The sequence below is a fragment of the Pseudonaja textilis genome, chromosome Z, assembly GCF_049901715.1.
Source record: "Pseudonaja textilis isolate UNSWEBS1 chromosome Z, rPseTex1.2, whole genome shotgun sequence".
NCBI classification, from domain to species: Eukaryota; Metazoa; Chordata; class Lepidosauria; order Squamata; family Elapidae; genus Pseudonaja; species Pseudonaja textilis.
This window is the reverse complement of record NC_142008.1, coordinates 87787006-87810898: the sequence shown is the minus strand read 5'-3', so window position 1 is coordinate 87810898 and position 23893 is coordinate 87787006. Positions and strand designations below refer to the sequence as shown.

At 37.6% G+C, this 23893-nt stretch overlaps 1 protein-coding gene across 7 annotated transcripts; it reads right to left on the bottom strand.

The window, feature by feature from the left end:
* Window positions 1-1185: 1185 nt before the first annotated feature.
* Window positions 1186-19766, bottom strand: ACBD4 (acyl-CoA binding domain containing 4). 7 transcript variants are annotated; one of them, XM_087916240.1, is made up of 12 exons: window positions 19695-19766; window positions 18439-18542; window positions 16623-16710; window positions 15763-15883; window positions 14619-14703; window positions 11674-11794; window positions 8912-9013; window positions 7779-7879; window positions 5812-5887; window positions 3621-3838; window positions 2307-2360; window positions 1186-1872 (listed from the first exon to the last, which is right to left on the bottom strand). In XM_087916240.1, the coding sequence occupies exons 2-12, from the start codon at window positions 18445-18447 to the stop codon at window positions 1762-1764; spliced, it is 1086 nt and encodes a 361-aa protein (XP_087772366.1). In that variant the 5' UTR covers window positions 18448-18542; window positions 19695-19766; the 3' UTR covers window positions 1186-1761. The 7 variants fall into 7 exon arrangements, with proteins under 7 accessions (XP_087772366.1, XP_087772367.1, XP_087772370.1 ...); XM_087916241.1 differs by lacking the exon at window positions 2307-2360; XM_087916244.1 differs by lacking the exon at window positions 8912-9013.
* Window positions 19767-23893: the final 4127 nt, after the last annotated feature.

The following is a 23893-nucleotide window of genomic DNA, read 5'->3' as shown; positions in this document are numbered from 1 at the left end:
ATTTAACAATATATAACATAGGGAACATGTGATAAAATTGGGTTCTTTTTTTCATTTTTTCCCAGGTTGGGGTAATTTAAAAAAATTATGGGGTAATTGAAAAAAAATTTTTTTTTAGAAAGTATTCCTAAAATTGCTAACCGACAACACTGAGAGCATCTGCACCAAAGACAAATTCAAACTCCTTGTATGTCCAATCACACTTGGCCAATAAAGAATTCTATTCTATTCTAAAAAATAACATTATTTTTGTGAGTTTTAAAATATCACTCTCTTGATCATCACAGGGAAACTGTATTCTGGGGGCTGAAAAAAAGGAAACAGGCTGCTTGCAGCACAAGAACACTTGTTGCCCTACACTGCTGTTAACTATGAGTTTCAAACAAAATGGTTCAACTCAGATTTACTATTCAGAAATCTGAGGTAATCTCTGGAGATGGTAGTGGCATTTAGAGTTGTTTGGAAGTGGTGGTGGGAAGGCTACTTGTACAATGCCGTGCTTAGCTCCTGATATTTACTCAGAATCTTTTCTTATAATTTGAAATAGTTGGTACAGGTCCAATCCTCTTGAGCAACATTAAGATAAATGTGTTTCTTCAGCCAAATAAGGTTTTTAATATTTTCTTCTTCAGGCGAGATATACCAAATAACTCCTTCAGATTTGCCTTACTGGATTTGAGTGGATCTCTCCCTTTCTGGTGTCCTTTTAAGTATCTTCCTGAATATATTTCATTTTGTTGGCAATCTTATTGTAATCCTCAGAACTGGATGCAGATATTTTTATGTTAACTATATGCATTGCTTCCAAAATGAAGAGACAGATAGTAAGGAACTTCAGTATTGAGGGAAAGGCATCACTGTTCATTCTCAGAGGGATTTTTTGGCCTCTGATTTTAAGTTGAGATATGAGATTAATGATTACCATGTCAAGTTGTCAACCTCTTGTTTCTACAATCAGTGGTAAGAACCTGATAATCGTAACTGTGAAAGACTCCCTCCATTATGTAATCTTTTCAAAATAGCATGATCCTCACCTTAGGTCCTTGAACTGACCGCTTGACCAACATTCCCAATTTTTGATTCCCTGGTTGAAAGAGGAAGCATAGGCAAATGAATAGAAATCTCTTCTTAGGAATTATTTTTAACCAGTTTTTCTTAAACAAGTATGTATTATAGACAAAGAAGGAGACTGCAGTTTCTTTATTTAGTACAAAACTATTTTTCACAGCTGTAATGGTTTTAAGCTGTAATGATTTTTTTGTCTGGGAGAAAAAAAGACATTGCCACATTCATTTCTCCTTACATATTGGGGAACTGGTAGCTGAAATATTCCTTTCCTGGACTAGTCAAAAGTTTGTTTACCATTCCCATGCATTCAGGTTCCGAATCAAAGCAGAATTAAAGGTTCCTTTTTTAGAAAATCATCACAAAGTTAAAGTCCATTGGATTATCAGGATATATGTTGTCCCTTAAAGCATCATTTTTCTCTTGCACCTTTCTTCATGCTGACTGAATAAGAACTCCATACTTAAATTTACTTTTGTACTCACCTTTATCTTTATTTTACATTTAGTTAGTAGAAAATCAAAGTGTATTAAATACCTTTCATTCTGAACCACAGGATTGTAGCACAATAGATTGATGAATATGAAAAAGCATGGTAAATGTTGGTAGGAGTCTAATGTTTGAAGTTCAAACCCAACTTTTGAGGCATTTCCAGAAGTTTTTCTCCCTTACTTTTATTAAATGACAATAAGAAATTCATCGCTTCTGTCTCTGGAAGTACCAAAGTAGTTGCTGGACAACAAAAGGCCAAGCCAGCAAGAAAAACCAGGTATAAGGAGACAGATGTACAGGCCAACTTGGCAGTTCCTGTGAGATAAAAGAAAAAAATAATGGCAGAGACTGAAGGAAAAATGGGAAGTGCTTGTCAATCTTCTTGGATTCCAGAAATTCAAAACAAAAGGAGATGTGCTTTCTTCAATTCATTTAATATTTCCCAGATTAAAATTCAGATAAAATGATTAAGTAAAAGTAATCACTTTTGAAGTTTTATTCATTAATCAAATATTCTTACTGATTAATGGGGATTGATGGTATGGAAGGGGAGGAGTAAATATTTTAGTACTAATATAAAACATTTTGACATAAGCTTAGACAAGTCTTGTGCCTTACTACAATTGCTGTCTATATTTCTCATTTAATGCTGCAGTCCTCTCAGAATTAGCAGCCAATTATCTGATACCCAACTAGATATTTGCTTGTATCAATGCATTTGGAAAAATTCCCACCAGGAGCTCCCATACCTTTGCATCAGATACTTTGGATGGAAGGCAAGATTTTAACGTAGATGTATGGTGCTGAAAGACAGAAAAATCAAGATGTTTGTGACACTCCCCTCACATTCTATTTTCTAAGCAATTTTGTTGAAAGTGTAGTTCAGATATCAGAATGATTGGGGGTAACTTTATACATGGATGGGAGATCAGAGATACATGTAAATTTTTAACAATTTTTAAAATCAGTATCTTTGACAATTGTATATAATTTTACAACTCTTGCCTATATCGATTTATACAATAATGTGAATTAAGGCAGATGCCTTTTTTTGTTTTGTATTTGTTTTAAATATAAATATTTTGTGTTTTTTTTACAGAAACATTTGCTTTCTTCTCTTAACAGATTTTGCCACTGCCAGTTAGTGTAAAATCAGGCAAATATCAATTTATTTACAATAGCCAGTAGGGTTATAAAATAACACTGATCATAACAGTACAGAAACATCAGTACAACATGGAGGAGGAGGGGGCTAGGTATGACAGACAAAAATAAAGATAAATGCAGTGGCATTATTGGGACCAAAGGTGAGGATTTAGAAGTATATTGAGAACAAAACAGAATAATAATACCACGCAGAATTCAACAGTTAAACCACTGTGGCCCTATACAAGATGGTTTGAAAAAGCTCCCTGGAAAGTGAATTCAGGGACCCTGATGGAGCCAGTTAAAAAGATCTTGCCCACTGTCTCCCACAGCAATAGATACAGTTTTGATGCATATCAAATTCTTTTCTAAAGATCCTAATACACAAGCAAGCACTGTACTGCTTGTACTGATGAAGATATGAAGAGCTCCAGCATATGAAAAAATGCTCTACAGTACTAGAGGAAATTTAGGATCTTCTATTTGCATTTTTATTCTATTCTAGTTTAGGATTTTATTTTAATAAACTAATGCAATGTGGGCAGCCCTTCAGCACAATAGCACCCTGTTGCTCTTTTAAGGCTGAATTAGTTTATAAAGAATTTGTTACAGAGTACTCTGTGCTTACAGTTCTAGAACTGTAATTCTGAAAATTTCCCCGTCATTCTCCCATATTTCCTTTTCTTACCCACTCCCCTCCCTCTCTTCACTCTATGTCTCCTTATTTCATCAAACATGCTTAGGGTTAGGGTTGAACATGTAGAGCTGCAGTTTCCAAAATCTCAATGCAAGAACTCCAAGACTTTTGATGTGCAACTTGTCCCCCACATATTCATTGTTCATACGTTGCTTTTGGGCTTTCTGGTTTGCCTTTTATAAACCAACATGCTAGTCAGCTGTTAAAGGAAGCAATATACCTGCAGAGCTGCCCATGATTCCAAATAGTCGAGTCTTTCCATTACTTTTTTCATATCCTGCTGCAAAGCTTGAATGGTGCTCATCACTTGCAGGGTCATGTCCTTCTGGGTCAAGACACTTATCGGGCTCTCTCTGATAGCTTCAGGGTTTTGGCTGATCTCAGGTGAGACAGTCTGCAGGTGTGTAAGATGAGATGGAGCCAAAAGACCCATTGAAGCTGTAACAAAAAAAAGAAATAGATAATGAGACCTTGCTAGTTTAAATTAAAAGTGTCCCATGAATTAAATCAGTCTGGATACCACATCTATCCTTGTGTGAAAGATTTAGATGGGAAGGTGGAGAATAAGATTTAAGGCACTTACATGGTTTCATTTGAATGCAGCATTTCTCTCTTTCTTACTTGAGCCTCTTTCCACTTGCAATTATAGGGTGGATAGCCTAAATATAAGGGGTTCCAATGCATCAAAACTAATGAGAAGTTCATATATTCCACTGAAAATGGCAGAGCCAAACCATGTTTGGAAGTGATGAAAATAAAGGAAACACTGTTTCCAGTTCCTAATGTTTTAAGCTAATCAAACACAGGGCAATCCACAAAAACAAGGCAAGGAAGTGGCAAAAACTGGAGGGAAGAATAAGGATCAGCTGAATCTATACTGGTATGTTACCGTACTAATTAATCTTCCATTAGGCGAAAACTTGAGCTGATGAGGAGAATCCGCCAATATAACCAAGGTAAGAAAAGGATATCTTTGCATTATCAGTTTGAACCATATGCTGTACAAGGCCAACCCAATCATGTTGAAGGATACCGATATTCAGGGTTTGTACATCGTGCTCCAGAAAACCACCATCTCCAACTTCTTGAATAACGTTAAAGTTCCTCCAGGAGGTAATGATTAGAGGTGGATATCTGACTACTACGCAGTTCTGGTGTTGAGTTTACAAATAGCCTAGCCTAGCCCAGATTTTGGAAGCTGGTATACAACATGCCTGTTTTGAGTAGTAAATTCTCATCTATGCTTTTCCCTAACTGGATATTGTCTAAGTGCTTTGAATGTTTTGCTGACTGAAAATTGTGGAAGGTATTGTCCTAATATATCTATGAAAGACAAAATTGGAAGATATTATTGCTACAAGAATCAGAAGAGTCCAACAAGAAGTAGAATAAGAATATAGCACAAGATTATCTCTGATGAGTAAAACTTTAACAGAATTACTGTTATATGTTTCCCATCCTTTATTTAAACAAAAGATCCTAGACTGGGAAGACATATTTTCACTATATTTTTTCAAATAAAATGCTTGTAATAAACCATCAAATCAGGAAGGAAAAGTGGTGTATATCTTTCTAAAGGAATGATACTCAATAGAAAAGGACTTTCACATAATGGTTCATTAAACCTCCAAGCTCAGCTCTCACCATATTTTAATACAGCTCTAGTTCCAAATGATCTCAGCCTTGGCATAATTTCCCTCTCTTTTCTACTGATAAATATGTAAATGGAAGTGCATAATAGATTGTGGTCATATTCCTGGTTGGCTCTGGCTGAAATATTTAGTTAAAATACAGTAGAACCTCTGGTCATGACCATAATTCGTTCCATAACTTTGGGCACAACCTGATTTAGTCATGACCTGAACCTAATTTTGGAAATTTGGCACTTATAAAAAAAGGGGTGCAGAAGGGGAAATCGGCCGTGAAAAAAAAGTTGTGAATTTTTTGGTCGGAACCCAATTTGGTTGTGGTCAGAAGCGTTCATGACCAGAGGTTCTACTGTAACTGGGCAGAATTCTACAACATCTCTCATTTGTACCTCACTCCTTCTGAAAATTTATTATAGGATACATAGAATTATTTCTATGGTGGAAACACAACAGAATATATAGTATATTGTGGATGTCCTTCTAGTACGGTTGCATTCAATTTGGGGGGGAATAAAAACATACATTCTCTACCAAACTTATTTGTTTTACTTTTGCCTTGGTTACTCCAGAATGAAAGAAATTAATTCTTTTTCAGACCTGTTTGCACTCGTGGATGAAACAGGATTTTGTTGCCAAATGCATGAACCACAACATCTATAGGCATGTCTTAGACCTGTCTCTCTGCTTTCTTTCTGAAGCAAAAGATTAGGTGTCCCTTCTATTTACCTTCCTTCTCCAACTAAGGATTCTCTAAAAACTTACATCCTGTTTTCTCTGCAGCTTGATTCCTGGGAGGGTTGCTCAAGGGAAAGCCTTGTTTGTCTGGTAGCCTTCTGGCCTATGGGGAAAGAAAAAGTAAAAACTAGATTTTTAGAATCACTGTTTGCCACTTTGATTACCACAGTTTCCTCTCCCAATTCAAATTAATATGATTATTTGTTAGGAAAGTACCTAGTTTTCTGTTGTAAACCTTACATAATTCCTTAAGAGATTATAAATGTTATTCTGTGGAGAGGAGAGTCATAGTATGGCCCTAGAACTACTGTATCTGAAGTAGGCGGCTTGAGAGGCCAACTGTTCAAGCGGGAGGATTGATCCTCCTTAGCAATGCTGTGGGGGAAAAGAACCCTGTAACCAATTTTTTTTTAATGACAGAATACTAAAACCAAACATGAGATGCCTTTTATCTCCCTATTGTTATTTCTAATAGGTTTACAAATTTTACTTCTCACAATTTATATGCGTGTGAATAAGTGAAAATTAAACAACCAAGGGTTTTATCTCAGTCATCTGCTCAGAGCTTGCAAGCCTTACTGTATTAAAAAAAAAAAAACCACCTTTGATACTGTTGCACGTTTTATCTTGCCTAAATTCATATATCTAGAAATTCATATATCTTTGCTTTGAATTCAACAGCTCAAATTATGCCAGTCACCCATTACAGGTCCTCAAAAGCTGATTCTTTAGATAAACATGGTTTAGGACCATGGGTTGATTAAATGTCTTTTAAAAGAATCTGTGATATAATTGATTAGATATAGCAAAACTGACAAACTGACCCTAACCCTAAACAATTGCATTTATCAGTGTAGGATCAGGATATTCTACTCAGAGGACTACTCTTCATGGTTTCCTAACTATGCTACAGCCCTGGCCCAATGACCATTTTTATGCGGTGTCTTCATATTCTTAATCTCCTACACACCAAAAGTTTAAAGCTGCCTTTAATTGTTCCAGTTTTAAAATATTTTTTCCTCTTTTGCTGACACAGTTTTTTGCTGTGGATATGATCCATCAGTGATGTGATTACTGGTGAAGTCAAGAATGGGATATCCACAATTTTTACTGGCTTCTTTAGGTTCCTAGAGGTATATCCACTTCCTTCTTGCCCTGAGCATTAACCTCCAAAGCCATTTTCGCTGGGGGCTGCAGGAAAGTCTAGACTCTAGACACGCAGAAGTCTTTGCCCATGTAATACCTGCGGGGGCTCTCTCTGAAGCACTTGTGAAGTCTTACAGAGATTCCCGAAACATTAAAGTTTATAAACACAGGTTTAATATTTTTCTGGAAGAGGGATAGACTTGTTTTTTTAAGCTCAGGCTTATCAGAACCCTAGTTCTGTGCTGCAGAGTGGTTCATTTAAACTAGGAAAGAGAGTTGGATTCTGCCAATTATGTGTTGCTGTCACAAGGGAAGCATTTTGAGTTCACTCCTGACAAAAGGCAATTTTGGTGGTGTTGGTAGTGCCATTTTACCCACTGAATAGGCTAATTCTAGGTGCTGCTGGCCATGGCCACTTGATGGTAGTAGTAGCTGAGATGGAGTTTGCTTATTATTGATCACTCCTTCCTGTTTCATCTGTGGCTTCTCTCCATTCCCATAATTTGGCAGTTGGGTTATTTTTGACATGGGTTTAGCACTCTTTCAGAAAAGTGCCAGACCTGTGTTTAGAGACAGACAAATTGACAAACAGCATGGGCCATCTCTGGATCTGAGCTGTTTATTTATTTATCAAATTTATACAGTTGCCCATCTCATGAGAATGCTTGGTGGGGGGAGAAACAAAACAGAAGAATCCACCAAGTGCTTGGTGGATTAAAAAAATTAGCTTTACATTCAAACATCTAGAATACCACCAACCATCCTATTTGTTATTAAAGCAGAATAGTGATCAGCAGTAAGGGCAACACATTTATGATGGGATAGTTTTCCTTGCATCATTTCATCACCTGATGAGATTCTTCCTGTTCTAGGCTATCACAGAACACCTCATTCTCTGAATCGTTTGTCACTTGGCTGCTCTTCTTAGCTCTGTTGGCAAGGCCAGGTCCTGCAAAAGAAAAATCAGCTCAGAATAAAAATAATAAAGTAGAATCAGAAGAAACAGAGAAGATATATGATTGTGAATACATGTGCAGGTGATTATACCTTACAAAATCTGAAAATTCAGATGTAAGGTGTTATGTCTTTCCCCATAAATTAGGTCTAGTAAGGGAGGCTAAAGCTTTAAGTGCTTAAAATTGTTTTTGTGGGCATATTATTTAAGTTGGGTTTGCAAAATGTCAGGTCCATGAGAGTCAGGTAATTGCTATGGGTATACATTTTATAAAGAAAAATAAATTGAATTGCATAGGCACCTTATCTGATTTACAAGAGAGAAGGAAAATAATACACCGTGGTCTGCTTTGATCTTATTGCTTAAATTATATACAGCACATTAAGATCCAAGAATCAAGCTGGGCATCAATAAGCCAACAGGCTGATTTCTAATTTATGACATTAATTTTTAGAAATGGGAAGGATGAGGAAGAAGAAGAAAAGCCGCCTTCTTCAAATCAGCTATCTCTTGCTCATAATGAAAACATCAACAAATTTTGGTTAGTTGTTATGGCTTCTCTGAAGAAAACCTGCAAGCTTAAGTTTTTTGAGCAAGTCTATAAAGTTCTATCCAAAGATCCAATGTTCCATCACAATTACAACATTGGTTATTTAAAAAGACATTTTCTGAAGAAGGAAGTAATTTCACCCTCTCACTACACACTTAGTTCTTAATGACTGAATTCATAAGGAGCAGGAAACAGGCCACCAGTTCTTCCAATTATACAGATATAATTTCCTCATGGGGTGAATGCTTGCAGTGAAGGCAAAATCCGCCCTCTTCCATGACATGAAGTAGCTTCACTCTGTAACAATAATCCTACAGTAAAAATGACTGCATTATTCAATATAAAGTGAAAGGAATACACATTATCTACTGGGAATACTTGTAGTATACATAGGGTACCTATACCCCCCCCATTATAGGGTACATACACAGGGTACATACATTCCCCCATTATAGCATTTTACAAAATGCACTTGCCTTCTTGCTTGTACTCTTTATATATTGATGGATTTGGACAGATTTCAGCAAGCCCATCTAATGAACTGTTTTGCAAAGAGACAGTCTCTGAGTCTGATTTAACTGCAAAAGAGTAGAATTATTTCAATGTTGATCAGTAGCTATAGCTTTGGTGTTAGGATTAGTTTTATTATTAGACCTGCAGAAATTATTCAATGAAGTGCTTTGCTGAATCTGTTCTTCAAAGCCAATAAGCGCTCCTTGAAAGTTTGATATGGCTGCTTTTAGGGACCTCAGCAAGGATGGATTTCACATCTAGGCACACATGCCCAGAAACTTTAAGAGAGCCTAACACACTAGTGCCAAGTCTTTGATCATATATGTTGCCTTGGAAGCTTCGAGGAATCAATCTAGTTCTTGCTAAATGATTTGCATATCCTTGCTTCATCCCATGCTTTAATTTAATTTAAGCACAGGAGTATTTTTTATTGACATTAATAGCCACAAGGCAAACAATATCCAAACTGGGCATGACTGTTTCCAGGACTCTGGAATTCCAAGTCAAGCACATGATTTAAAATGGATGATTAGCAGAGAGGGGAGTAGTCACAGAGTAGAGCAAACAAAGAACTCTAACTACTCTTACAGTATGTAACAGTTTGGGCAGAAACAACAACTTGGCTCTAAAGATCTTTTCATGTGTTCTTTAAAGAAAGTTCCAAAAAAAGATAGTTGGAGACTTAAACAGATGGCTAAGTATATAGTACTGATTTAAAGCTTCAAAATATCTCACTTCTCTTCAAGTCCATTATCTGAGACATATTCTAATTAACTAACATTAACTTAAAGACATATTTATTTGACTCCTATCACACTTTTTATCCAGGAGCTGAGGTTAGCATTCCTGAAAATGCCTTTTCCTAATTTTCTTCTTACAATGAAGTTAAGAAATAGGTTAGCTAAAAGAATGACAGGGCCAAAATCACCTTGTGGGCTTCTATAAGTTGAGTCTAACACTTTACCCAATATGCCATACTAGCTGCCTTTATCTTAGCAGAAAAGCTTTTAGAATATATACAAGACTTGACTCCAGAAAACACCATCCACTGAGCTAAATGAAGACTTTCACTCTTCCTTGAGTAATTTAAGGAAACCAAAAGGATATAACTATAATTAAAAATTGCTTCTATGTATCTCTTCTCAATTGTTTGGCAAAATTACAATGGAATTTTTAATAAACATGTATTTCCACCAAAGAAAGAAATTAGGCTTAGGAAAACTGGATCTATATTCATGGGAGATCTTTGAGATAAACTCTGAGAATCTTTATTTTAGTTATTTGATTTATATCCTGCCTTCAAGGAACTCAAAGTTGTAATCATCCAATTTTCCCCATAACCATCCTGTGATTTGGGTTGAGTTAGAGAAGGTGAATGGCTCAAAGACACTTGCTGAGCCACCAACAATATAAACAGAAACAATATAGTAGCTGTCTATGTATACAGACCAAAATAGAGCCGTAGCAGGGAGGTACTCCTATGAATAGCTCAGATGTCACTCAAAGGCAGAGAGCATATAGTGCCAAGCCGTGCAGTCTATTTGACTGGACAGTTTTCCTGTATAAATTTTGCTAATACAAATGGCATTCAAACTTAGCATGGAAAAAGATCACTCCTAGGCACCTTCACAGTCCTGGCACCCTGGCAAGTTCACCATCTCACAGGTGCTTGGAAGCCAGATATGCAAACTGCTACTTTTATTTCATCCACAATGTCTTCAAAGTTATTTCACTTTGGGAAATGTTCATCTTAACTTTTAATTGTCTGCTGCTACACTGCTGTATACAAACTGCAGCCAGACCCAGTGGACAGCAGAGAACCCTTTGTTGAGGATCCTCTGAATTTATCCCAAGACCAGTCTGCAGTGTTACACAGTGAACCATGGATTACTTATCCTATTTTACCTTGAACTAACCCTAATCCTTACCCTAACCCAACTGTTTTTAAACCAGCTACTTTTCTGGGTTCACATAATGCATTGAATCGTAAGCCAAACAAGCTTAATTTGTATTATTGGTCAGCTACAAAATATTGGTCACAGTTAATCCTAACCAAACGTAGTATTGTATGTTTTGATTGAATATCTGCTAGGTCTTTAACTGACCTGCAAAGTGTGTTATAAATCCAGACATAGAATGGCTTTTGTTCACCACTGCTGGAAGAAGTTAAGAGTTGGGTACAGGCCAAATTTTCTTTTAAGTCAACTGATCCCAAGCTGCTCTGTAGACCTTTTGAAAGCTGCTTCCTGTGCCAAAGTCCCAAACAAGTCAAAGCAGGTTTTCATTGCTCCACTCCAAACTGATGAGCTATTTCAACAATTTGGGAGATAGGTCACAGTATCTAAGATTACGGCTTGGGAGGCCACAAGAAAAAACAAACAAACATCTGGTTGAAACTCCCTGGCCCAGAGGACCAATGTTCCATAATCAAACGTATCTATCAAGATCCTTACATTTCCAAGAAGAAAATACTCTGTGCACTAAATTGCCTAGATCAGCAAAGTGACTTCACACAGGAGAAGTCAAAAAGGCAAGAAGGGAGTGAGCAAGATGACTTTTAAGTTTAGGTTGTGGATCTTGAAATGTAAAGAGGATAGCTATCTAATTGTCAGCATTCCAATGAAACTCCCCATTTTCAAATTCCAAGGCTGACACTAATCAAAGCTGCTGTCGAAATATCCCAAATGCCTCCCTCTCAATCTGCTTTTGCTACCCACAAGCATACCTGATTTTTTCTTGAAGAAGGATTCAGGGGGTCTGGGCATATCATGGATCACTTCATAGAGGGGTTCAAAGTATACAAACATATCCTCCGAAGCCTCGTCCATCGGCACGGTGTTGATGACCTGCCAGAAAGTCTAGAAGTGATCCCAGATGGTACAAGACCATTCCCTGGGTCCCCATGAGAGATCTGGAAGCAATTGCAGTGATGGCATTGTTGAAACAAAGAAAGCAAGACCTGATCTCTTGGGAGGCTCCTGAAATGCCTTCTTGATTTTCATAAAAGAAGAATAGCAGACTCAGTACTTGCACTCAGTAAAGGCATTCCAGCTCATAGCTGGTAAGTTCTCAGCTTGCTTGTTTTCCATTTAAATATTTTTAGAATTAGTTATATTTCCCTAAATTGGGCAGGATACTTATCTTTGAAATACGGAAACAGAAACAATGGATTTTTCTAAGTAGAATGTCTTGAACGCGAAGTCAGAATGACACTCATGCAGGAGTACAGGTGAAACTCGAAAAATTAGAATGTCGTGCAAAAGTTCATTTATTTCAGTAATGCAACTTAAAAGATGAACCTATATATGAGATAGACTCATTACATGCAAAGCAAGATAGTTCAAGCCATGATGTGTCATAATTGAGATGATTATGGCTTACAGCTCATGAAAACCCCAAACCCACAATCTCAGAAAATTAGAATATTACATGCAATCAATAAAACAAGGATTGTACATAGAACAATATCGGACCTCTGAAAAATATAACCATGCATATGTACTCAGTACTTGGTTTGGGCCCCTTTTGCAGCAATTACTTCCTCAATGCAGTGTGGCATGGAAGCTATCAGCCTGTGGCACTGCTGAGGTGTTATGGAAGACCAGGATGCTTCAATAGCAGTCTTCAGCTCTTCTGCATTGTTTGGTCTCATGTCTCGCATCTTTCTCTTGGCAATGCCCCATAGATTCTTTGTGGGGTTCAGGTCAGGCGAGTTTGCTGGCCAATCAAGCACAGTAATCCCACGGTCATTGAACCAGGTTTTGGTGCTTTTGGAAGTGTGGCAGGTGCCAAGTCCTGCTGGAAAATGAAGTCAGCATCCCCTTTCGTCTGCGGAAGGAAGCATGAAGTGCTCCAAAATCTGGTAGACGGCTGCGTTGACCCTGGACTTAATGAAGTACAGTGGACAAACACCAGCAGATGACATGGCTCCCCAATCAGCACAGACTGTGGAAACTTCACACTGAACTTCAAGCATCTTGCAGTGTGTCCCTTTCCATTCTTCCTCCAGACTCTGGGTCCTTGGTTTCCAAATAAGATGCAAAAGTTGCTCTCATCAGAAAAGAGGACTTTGGACCACTGAGCAACAGACCAGTTCTGTTTTTCTTTAGCCCGGGTAAGACCCTTCTGACGTTGTTTGTTGTTCAGGAGCGGCTTGACAAGAGGAATATGATATTTGAAGCCCATGTCCAGGATCCGTCTGTGTGTGGTAGCTCTTGATGCACTAACTCCAGCCTCAGGCCACTCCTTGTGAAAGTCCCCAACGCTTTTGAATGGCCTTTTCCTCTCTAGGCTGCGGTCATCCCTGCTGCTTGTGCACCTTTTTCTTCCACACTTTTCCCTTCCACAAAACTTTCTATTAATGTGCTTTGATACAGCAGTTCGTTTGCAATTACCTTTTGAGGCGGAGGGCGTCAGTGATGGTTTTCTGCACAACTGTCAGGTCAGCAGTCTTTCCCATGATTGTGATTTCTACTGAACCCGACTGAGAGACCATTTAAAGGCTCAGGAATCTTTTGCAGGTGTTATGGCTTTATTGGCTGATTAGAGTGAGACACTTTGAGCCTAGAATATTTGAACCTTTTTACAATATTCTAATTTTCTGAGATTGTGGATTTGGGGTTTTCATGAGCTGTAAGCCATAATCATCTCAACTATGACACATCACAGCTTGAATTATATTGCTTTGCATGTAATGAGTCTATCTCATATATCAGGTTCACCTTTTAAGTTGCATTACTGAACTTTTGCGCAATATTCTAATTTTTCGAGTTTCACCTGTATATTTTTTTGCAGTTGTTCCACATCTTTTACTATAAACATGAAGACCAGAAGCTTGAAGCAGTGTGGAGGGCAGAGGAGTGAAAAAGATCAAATTTTGAAACAAATCTGGTTGCAGTACAAATCTCCAAACTTGGATTCTGCTAATACTTTCCAATTAAGCATGTAAATATTAGTATGTAACCATATTTCCTGGAAAATAAGATCGGGTCCTGTCTTGCAGCCGCAACACCACCACATCGCTCGGCCTCCTGCTCCACTGCAGCCACTAAGCAAGCAGAAGTGGGCTGGTGGCCATGTGGGCTCCTGCTGCACATGGTTGTCGGTGCTGCCACCACGAGGCAGATGTCAGAGCATGGATGGCCTGGCTGCGGAGGGCGAGGTAAGCCGGTGCAGGAGCAAGGGGTAGCTCCACTACTCCCCACTGTGCCTCGTGGCTGTAGCACCCAGATGGAATGGGCATCCAACCAGCTGAATATGCGCTTAAGAAGGGCTTATTTTGGGGGTAGAGCTTATATTAGGCACAGGTGTAAAACATGCTAGGTCTTATTTGCAGAATAGGTCTTATTTTGGGAAAACAGGGTAATAGCTATTTTGATATAATAATTAGCACGTTGGTAGTTAGTATATAGCTAGAGCATTACCAAATAAAATATATCATATAAACTTAGTTGCATGAATTTAAGTCCTTAAGCATAAATTTATGCTTAAGTCCTTAAGCATAAATTTAAGCTGAGTCCTGGATGGGCAGTGTCCTGTCATTTCTTTCTTGTCTTGTCTCCTTTGAATCTTTTAGCAGTCCACTTACAGTGACACTCCTCACTATAACGAGTTCCCACAACAACCTCATCAAAACCCTACCAACTGACATTAACATTTTGCACAATTTACCTTCTGGGCTGCCTTCTTCATTTCCATTATGTAAGCAGCCATGGCTTCCTCTTTGGTCATCTTTCCCAAGCTTTTCCAGGCATCCCTGCCAAAACCCCAAAATATCTCTTATCTTGGGAAAGAGCTTCATTTTTTAAAAAAGCAGCCAGAGGATGAACTAATTTGAAATTCAAAATCTCTCAATAATGGGCCTTTCTTAAGGATTTCTTATGTTTGAGCACTAGGGATAATCACACAGGGATGACTGCCATCAGTTTGTGTATGCTATGAATCATATTCCCTTTATTTCATGAATACTTTAAAATATTTACACTCCAGTTTGAACATTTCAAGCAGAGGACACTATTTAAAGCAAATATAATTTTTTAAAAACGGATTGGCTCAGCAAGCAGTTCGAATTGAGGTAACTCCATTGACATTGATATGATTTAGATTAATAATGGATCTTCATCAAGTATAATTAAGCCTAAATCCAACTCAGTTAAAAAAATAGCAAATAACAATGATAAAAATAACAAAATTATAGAATTGATAAGAGAACCCCCGCCCCCCAAAAAGCGCCGTGTAGCTCTTCTGGTTTGTAGTCAAAGTCAGTGGTGTTGGGGAGGGAGGCAATGTCAAAAATAGGCAACATGACAGTTGCACCTTGGGAATAAAGTCCCACTTTTTGTATATGTGTCAATGGCAAAGGTGGGACTTTTGGGGTGATGTCATCCCCACCTATTTTGTCCTGTTCTGTAGATAGATAATGCTATTCCAAAGGGACAGCTGCGAAGAAAGCCCTGTTTCTTATTGTCATAATTCTAATTTCTTTACAGAGTGTGAAACAAAATAGGACAAAAGCATTTTGCTGCAATTAGCTTATAGGCTGATACAAACAACACATTAACGTGTTCACTCTCCAAATCTATAGGAGTTTATAGATCAAAAGTAGCAGTTTTGTACTGGATTAGTATCCAGTGCAATTGAACAATATTAATTGGGTAAGCTTATGTATGTCCATTAGTTTGCAGATATTGTACCTGCTCTAGCATTGAAATAGCATCAGAGGCTGGATTCTAACAAAATCTCTTAGCTCAAAACAAACCTCAGAAAAGACAATGTTTCATTTGGAACTGGGAGAATGTGTCACTGGCTTTCTTACCATTTATATCTGCCAATAGGATCCCAAAATCCCGGCCTTGGGATCTGGCATTGACCCATTGTTGCTTGCTTGTAGTAACCATAAAAACGTAGCATTTCTTCATATGAAGGACGATAGGAACCTGATGAAATGGAGGACATGTTCAGGATCCTACATGAAAAGAGTTATTTGATGGCAGGATTTCATTTGTAAGGTTCCCAATTGTGATGGAACCACTAGCTGAATTGGAAGGGGTGCCTCTAAAAGTCATTCAAATTTAGAGTATATTTGGGGGAAGTAACATTTGACGTTAAACCCATTAGGTCTATATCTGTCCATTTCCCAAGGAAAAGTAAAGGTTTGGCAAGATTTTTGTAACAGATGAATAATAAAATATCTACTTGGACCCTCCATCAGTTATTCTGGTTGCTTGTGCCTGACACCAATCTGTTTCCAGCTATAGTGCAATACTGGAAATAAAACAATTGAATCTCACATAATTTTTTTCTTTAGGGCATTTCATAAGGAGGCAATAGGTCTCAATATATAAATACATAAATCCAATGGTTTTCAGCCTAGTCACTTAAGCTAAATCGGGTTACTATGCAGACTTTTGAATATGAACCAATAGCCGTTATTGTTTAAATCCTTCTACTAGGCCTCTGCCAAATTGAGTGCTATGTGTAAAGAATGGAAAAACCTATAGAATTCTGCATCAAGACATACTGCTCAAATTGGGGAGAGTAACAGGTTTAATTTTTTTCTAAATGTAGAAATCTGGCTTCTTATTCTTTGTGGCTGATGAGTTTTATGTTTGGTACCAGCCCTCAGAGAGATAGGTGAGCTAAGTAACCTGAGAGGATCCCCAAAGAGATTCTTACCATTTTTGGGCAAGCCTTGAATGACCTGAACAGCTGCTTCAAATTGTGTCTGGCAATTCGTTTCTTCTTTCTTCAACCCCATTGGTACCTAGTCAGATTTTTTTTAAAAAAGGTTGAAATTTGGAGAATGCAGACTTCAGGGGAAAAGGGTATAGATGAGTGAAGTGGTAGAAAGAAGAATTTTTCTTCCAATGTTTTTCTCCTACTCAGTGAGTTACAGCAAGATCCTGTTACAGAACTATGCTTGCCCTAAGATCCTGTTTATTATAATTAACTTTGTTAGTTAAAATGAATAATCAGTATTTATACAGAAAAAATGTGTTTACAAATAATATTTATAAGACAATTGGAGAAGTTAGTTCATAATGTCTTAGTTATATAGAAGAGGTAAAAGTGCATAGATACATATGGCCAAATTAACTTCCAAATTTTTGACTGAGCAGCAATTTAATCTCTTGCTCCTAACAATGATTCCAGATAGTGGTTCCTAACATTATGAGTCAAAACACATGTGCAGCTATTCTATCTTTCCCTCATCATATTTTCTGCAATTACAGAAAAGGGTTTTTTTCAGCACAAAGTAAATGTGAAAAGTTAAAGGAAAAAAGTCTCCACGCCATGAAATTCTGTGATCAACGTGGAGTGATTGTTGCAGAAAAATCACATCTGGAAACACCTAATTCCAAAATCCGTACCTTATTGCGAGGCATTCTAGATCTTAGACAAGGAGAGCTTCTCTTAAGAATCTTCCCCATGTGCCATTTTTGCTGATTGAACACAGACACCATACTCAAAAGCAACCAGGCACATTTTCTTTTGGCTTAGGTGAGGATAAGTGGAGCTCTGCAGGGCTTGAGAATCAGTTGTTTCACTGATCATGGAATTTTAGCTTCACTTTGCTTTATTGCCTCGCCTGAACTCAGAGCTCATTTTTCCAATCAGCTTTAAGAGCAACTCTATCTAATCAGTTTCAAGACTTTATATTGCAATCTACAAATAAAGCTTTTGGGAAGCATGCCCAGGCAGGCAGGCAGGCATGCAAACTAGCGTCATACCATCATCATAATAACGTCCAGTTGAAATTCAAAAGCAAAAACAATTAGGTCTTGACTGCCAAATAGTCCTTGACTTATGACCAAAATGGAGCCCAAAATTTCTATTGCTAAAGTGAGACAATCGTTAAATGAATTTTGCCTCATTTTATGACCTTTCTTGGCATAGTTAAATTAGTAACATGGCTGATAAGCGAGTCTGATTTCCCATTGACTTGCTTATCAGAAGGTCAAAAAAGGTGATGAAATGACTGTGGGACACTGCAACTGTCATAAATATGAATCAGTTGCCAACCGTCTGAATTTTGATCACATGACCATGGGGATGCTGCAACAATAGTGTGAAAAATAATCAGCCACTTTTTTCAGCATTGTAATTTCGAATAGTCACTAAATGAACTCTTACAAGTTGAGAATTATCTGTAGTACCCAGAATTCTAGTGGTATTTTTTTGCAAAAACAGACAAACAAGATCATCTCTTATTCTATTAGTCTAGATAGTTCTGCTCATGAGCAAGTGCAATATTAAAGGAATGAAACATGCATTCTTCTATTGGTTAAAGCACTGAGTGGCTGTTGGCTGTTTCTTGCTTACCCTAAGTTTTCAAAGACTGAAAGAATGAAGATGATCATAGCTGGTTTCACAATATTTTAGCTTTTCTCAAAACTTGGCAACATTAAGATGTATGGACTTGAACTACCGGATTCCCCAGCCAGTTGAAATCTACATTTCCTATCATTGCCAAGGTTAAAAAAAACATTACTTTTTGCATGTAATTGCATGTAAATCACTCTCCGAGAGCTTCTTATCTCATCACACGAGGACCCAGATTGTTGGGGGCTGACTCTGTAAACTGCTTAGAGAGAGCTGAAAAGCAATGTGAAGTCTAATATAAGTCTAAGTGCTATTGCTATACAATGCAATGTGACAAATGTTAGGCTTTGACATGGGAAATCTAGAATAGAGTATAGGGTGGAAGCTCTAAATATGGGAAGCCAGCATTAAGAAAGATAAGAGCTTCCCAGACCAGATCAAAACCCTTTCAGATCCCAGATTGTATTTCTCTAATTGGCCAGCCAAATATCAACTGAAACACAAACAAAAGGGAAAGGTGTGTGATAGCTAGTTTCACATCCCCCAGCCACTGGCAATGAGACACAGCCTGCCTTACTTAATTTAATCACATTGCCAAATAGCTATGGGCCATTGTCTCACATAAATTTTTCTGCATCTAATCTTGATGTTTCTATTAGGAGTACCTACTCCATTTATGCCGAGAGATGCCATTTCCTCAGACAATGCCAATGGAGTATTCAGTCATATTCTATGCCAACCATTGCAATCACATTACTTGATTTCTACATTCAGAGCTAAGATGATCCCCTTGTTTGCTTTATCAATGCAACCCGTGCTTCAGCTATTAACTTTGACATCCTCTTCCACCTTTCCCTTGTAAAACATTCCCAACCTCCTGGTACAATGCTGACTGAAATGCTTTTTACCTAACTCAGGTGAACATCTGTAGCAACCGTAAGTGTTGTCTCCCCAAGCATTCCAAAACAAGGATCTGATTTCTTATTCCCATTCCTCTCAAATGCCAATTTATTCAGCAACGTTTACTATTCTGCCAGCCTGCACACGGTACCAGTAAACTCCTGTGGTGATTTCAGGTGATGCCTCTGCATTTTAAAACCTAAGCATTCCTATGTGAATCCTTGGATCACAACATTTCCACCGCCCTCTCCTGATCCTTGCGTATCGGCAGGCCTGCAAGCCCCTTTTTGTAATTGCATCTCATTATTTCTTTGTTTCTGGGTCAAGGTAGAAAACCGGATCTTTACTTCCGTTTTTCTTGGCCTGCCGCAAAGATTTATGCCGAAAGGACATCGGCTTACCGCAGGGACTAACTATATCTCCGGCATCTAATGTCCATCCGGTGAACCTAAATCCGCTGCTCAACTATGATCCCCTTTTTTACTTTCAACAATTATGACATGGATATCCCTTCACCAGCCCTACCTCGTACTCGGTCTCACAAAGTGCTGTGCTCACTTCCCTCTGTGCTTCTACATCGCTTTTGTCAACTTCTTGTTCATTGCAACAGCGGTTGATTCAATTTTGACCTCCTGAGTCCCGCCCATAATCGTCCGAATCGCGGTGAAGCGAGATTCAGCAAATCATTGCACAGTCGAGGAGGTTACGCCTCTCACCTCAGCCAATCAACAGAAGCAGATTACCCTTTTTTCATGCTGCAGACCTCTCTTTATTGTGTGCCTCATTAGGTGTTTTGTCTCGCGCCTCCATAACTTTACCTGTAAAATGTACCTGCCAGCGCCTCCTCCTGGGAAAGATCCCCTCCCCCATTTAATGAATCAGCTCTTGGGATCATTCGAAATGCACATATGCAGATGTGGTTTCCTGAATGTTTCTGGTAAACTATATAATTGCCAATCTCGTGAATTACTTTTTAAGACAAAAGCGTACGGAGTTTCTTCAGCACTTGTCAATGTGAATGGAAAAAAATTATCAGAAAAGTTTGAAAGTAATGGCAAAAGAGTGTAAAAATCATTATTCATCTTACTATTCCTTTGAATGAAAAGTAGTGGTTTCTTCTGCTTAGCAAAAAAAGCACGATGGGGTGTTACCAAGTTGGATATATTGTTGTAAATTTATGCTGAATACCAAGCAAATATATTTGTATATTATGTCAGATAAAATAGAAGCAATTGAACTTAGGGACCACCTTATCTTGGCTGCAAAATTTCAGAAGACTACTAAATAAAGAAAGAGCTAGTGTTCTGTATCCTTTTTCCATCATCTCTAGTTTGCAACCTTGCAATGGCAGCTATATTAAAAATTTTAACTGCATAGTGTCTTTATTAGTAACTGGACAAGATTATCAATGAGGATACTGACAAGGAGGCACAAAGTTAAGAGAGATATTGTATGAGCTGTTGCCCAGAAACTGCACTGTATTAGCTCTGATTTTATTACTTTTAAAGATGTGATTTGAAAATACAACATAGAATTTATGGAACAGAAACCCACGGGGACTTCTCAATGCCAGTTTTTTAAACATTTTTATATTTTAACTGATTGTATTTTAGCTTTTAAAATGACTTTTAATCTTTCATTAACTCAGACAAATGATTGATTAATCAACCATATGCCAATCCCAAGCCTGGATAAATGGGGAGTGTTAGGGAAAGCAATGGTGAATTATCCTACAAAAAAAATATCTCACCAGAACACTTTATGGTAATAACTCAACAGATATGGACAACCAACAGGATGGATGGTAGCCATCAAGCTACTGGAAAAGAGCAAAGGTTAGCTTTTAGTAGTCAATATTTTATGAAGTTGTTGGAAGAAAACCTTTGGGAAACCCGACAACTGATGGTGCTCATGACAAAAGAGATTGGTTACACTATGCAAAGGTATATCAAATTGGAACATGGAATGTTAGAGTCGTCCCTTGGGAAACTCAAAATTGTAAAAAGAAATGATTTGAGCTAATATAAACATCTTTGGCATCAGTGGGTTACATTGAACAGGCAGTGGATAATTCAAATCGCACAATTGTGTGGTTTATTTTTCTGGAAACAATATCAGATGAAAAGGAGTTTCAGTCTGCATAAGCAACAAGTGGCTTAATGTGTTCACAGATCATACAGTGACAGCATAATATCTGTAATATCTAATATACCTATATCTATCTATCTACCTACCTACCTATCTACCTATCGAGTGATTTCAATGCATAAATTGACCAAGGAGAAGTTAAAAGAATAGTAAGCAAGTTTGGGCTAGGTAAACAGAATGAAATTGGTGATTGCCTAGTGCAACTGCCAGGAAAATCATCTCAGCATAATGAACACATGATTTATACAACACAAACGAGATTTACACACATGGACAACGCCAAATGGACAATATTGAAATCAGATAGATTATATTTTATTCCAAGAACACTGGAAAGATTCAGTTAAAACACTTCCTGGTGTTGCTTGTAGACCATCAGCTAGTGGCTAAAATGAAGCTCAAACTGTGCAAAGTGAAAAATTGTATTATTTCCCCCCAAAATCCCATTCTCACATTCCCCTCTGCTGCTGCTTCTGTGCTGATCTCTGGGCCATTTAGAGGTTGGACTGTTTGGTGGTAGTGGTGGCCAGGGAGTGGATGGGGAATAGGTGGTGGCTGGGGTCTTCCCATTTTCATCTCCCCCAAGGGAAGTCCCACCTGCCACTTCCTCCGCACTGCCTACCCTGCCCACTGCTGAATGCTCAGAATAGCCTGGAGCTCACCATGGAGGCAATGGTGATGGTGGTGGTGAGGGATGTGAGAGTAGAAAGTCCCCTGCTGCCATCTCCTTATTAAGACCAATGCCAGTTGACATCATCATTGCCCTGTGTCAAGAGATATGGACTACACATCAAGGGCCTCAGACCTGGAAAAGATCTGTTTTTATCCCATTAGTAAAGAAAGGCAGAAACTTTTCCAGTTATCACATGATTGCACTGATTTCTCACACAAGCAAGATTCTGTTAAAATTATTTTTTAAAAAAACTACTTATACATTTTCTCTTTACATGCATAAGTGCTTTGTGAAGAGCGTATCTGGATCATTTTGCTTACATCATAATACTTTTCCAGTTCCTAATTTCTACCTCTATTATCCAACTATTGGTAAAAGAAGTCTCATGTTTGAAAATATTATGTATCTTCTTTTTCTTTTATTTTTAATGTCAATCTATCCATTTCTGCACAAGCTAGTATTTTTTTAATTAATCTTCTTTTGTAGGTGTTTCTTCATTTTTCCAGTGCTGTACAAATACAATTCTTGATGCTGTCAAGACATGCAATATTAAATAAATATTCCCTTTATTATACCTATATGGTACTATACCTAACAAAAATATTTCTGGCTTATAATCTATACGCTGCTTTAACATTTTTTCTAACCATGTATGTATTTTTGCCCACATCTTTTTTTTTTGGCACATGTCCAGCATGTGTGGTAATATGTGCCTGGTACCTGATTTCATTTTCAACACTTGCTGGACGTGTTTTTAAACATCTTTGCTAATCTTGCTAGTGGGAAATGCTACCTGTAGAACGTTTCATACAGATTTTCCTTATAAGAAGTTAGGATTAAGGTTGATTTGCCTTATCTTGCTGATTTCTCATGCAAGCAAGATTCTTAACAGAGGCCACAGAACGTCATCAATCAAGAGTTACCTGAGCATAAGCTGGTTTTAGAAAGGAGTGCAGCACACGCGATCACATTGCTAATATTAGATGCTTATGAATATCAGAAGAATCTTTATATGTGCTTTATTTATTACAGAAAAGCTTTTGGCTGTGTAGAATACAATGGCCAGCTTTACATGATTTTGGTATCCCAACTCTTAATCAGACTCATCAGATCATCAGACTCATCGGATCATTGTATCAGATCATTGTATATTATCAGGAGGCAACAGCGAGAACACTTTATGGTGACATAGATTGATTCAGAATCACTGAGGGAGCTAGACAGGGATGTATTTTATCATCTTTTTTGCTCAATCTGTAGGTTGAAGAAACAGACAGTTCCAGAAATTAAATCTGGAACTGTTAGATGTTGGAATGAAGATTGTGGGAAGAACCATAAATAATGCAGATGATACAAATTCTTCAAGACCTCTTCAACCTCTTATTTGTTTTGCTATTTAAAAACATATTCATGCAATCTAAACAACAGTTTTCTAAAGACTCATGCACATTAGATGCTGTTTGAATGTTTCTCAGAAAGCAATAAAATTTTTATGGCTACTTCCACAGGTAAATAACTGAAATATAAATTTATTATTTCACATCAAGTGCAAATAAATAGTTAGAAAAATAAATAAGGGGGTGTGTGCTACTGTTTTGGGGGGAACGCCAGTCAACATAATTTTTAAAAATAAATGAAAAATAAGATAAAAAATGAATGGGTGTTGAACAAGTGTTGATTGGATACAGTCATAATAAAAAAGTGTACTGGGGTGACTTCTGATTTTAAATTAATACAATTTCTTCATATTCCGCCACATAATACAGTATATTCACCATACTAGTTAAATATAGAGACAATATTGACAATATTGTATGGATTGTTGTCTCATTTCTTTTCCTATTGTGAAACACTGTTTATCCATTCATTAATTTATTGTCTATTGTAAGATGTTCTGGTACAT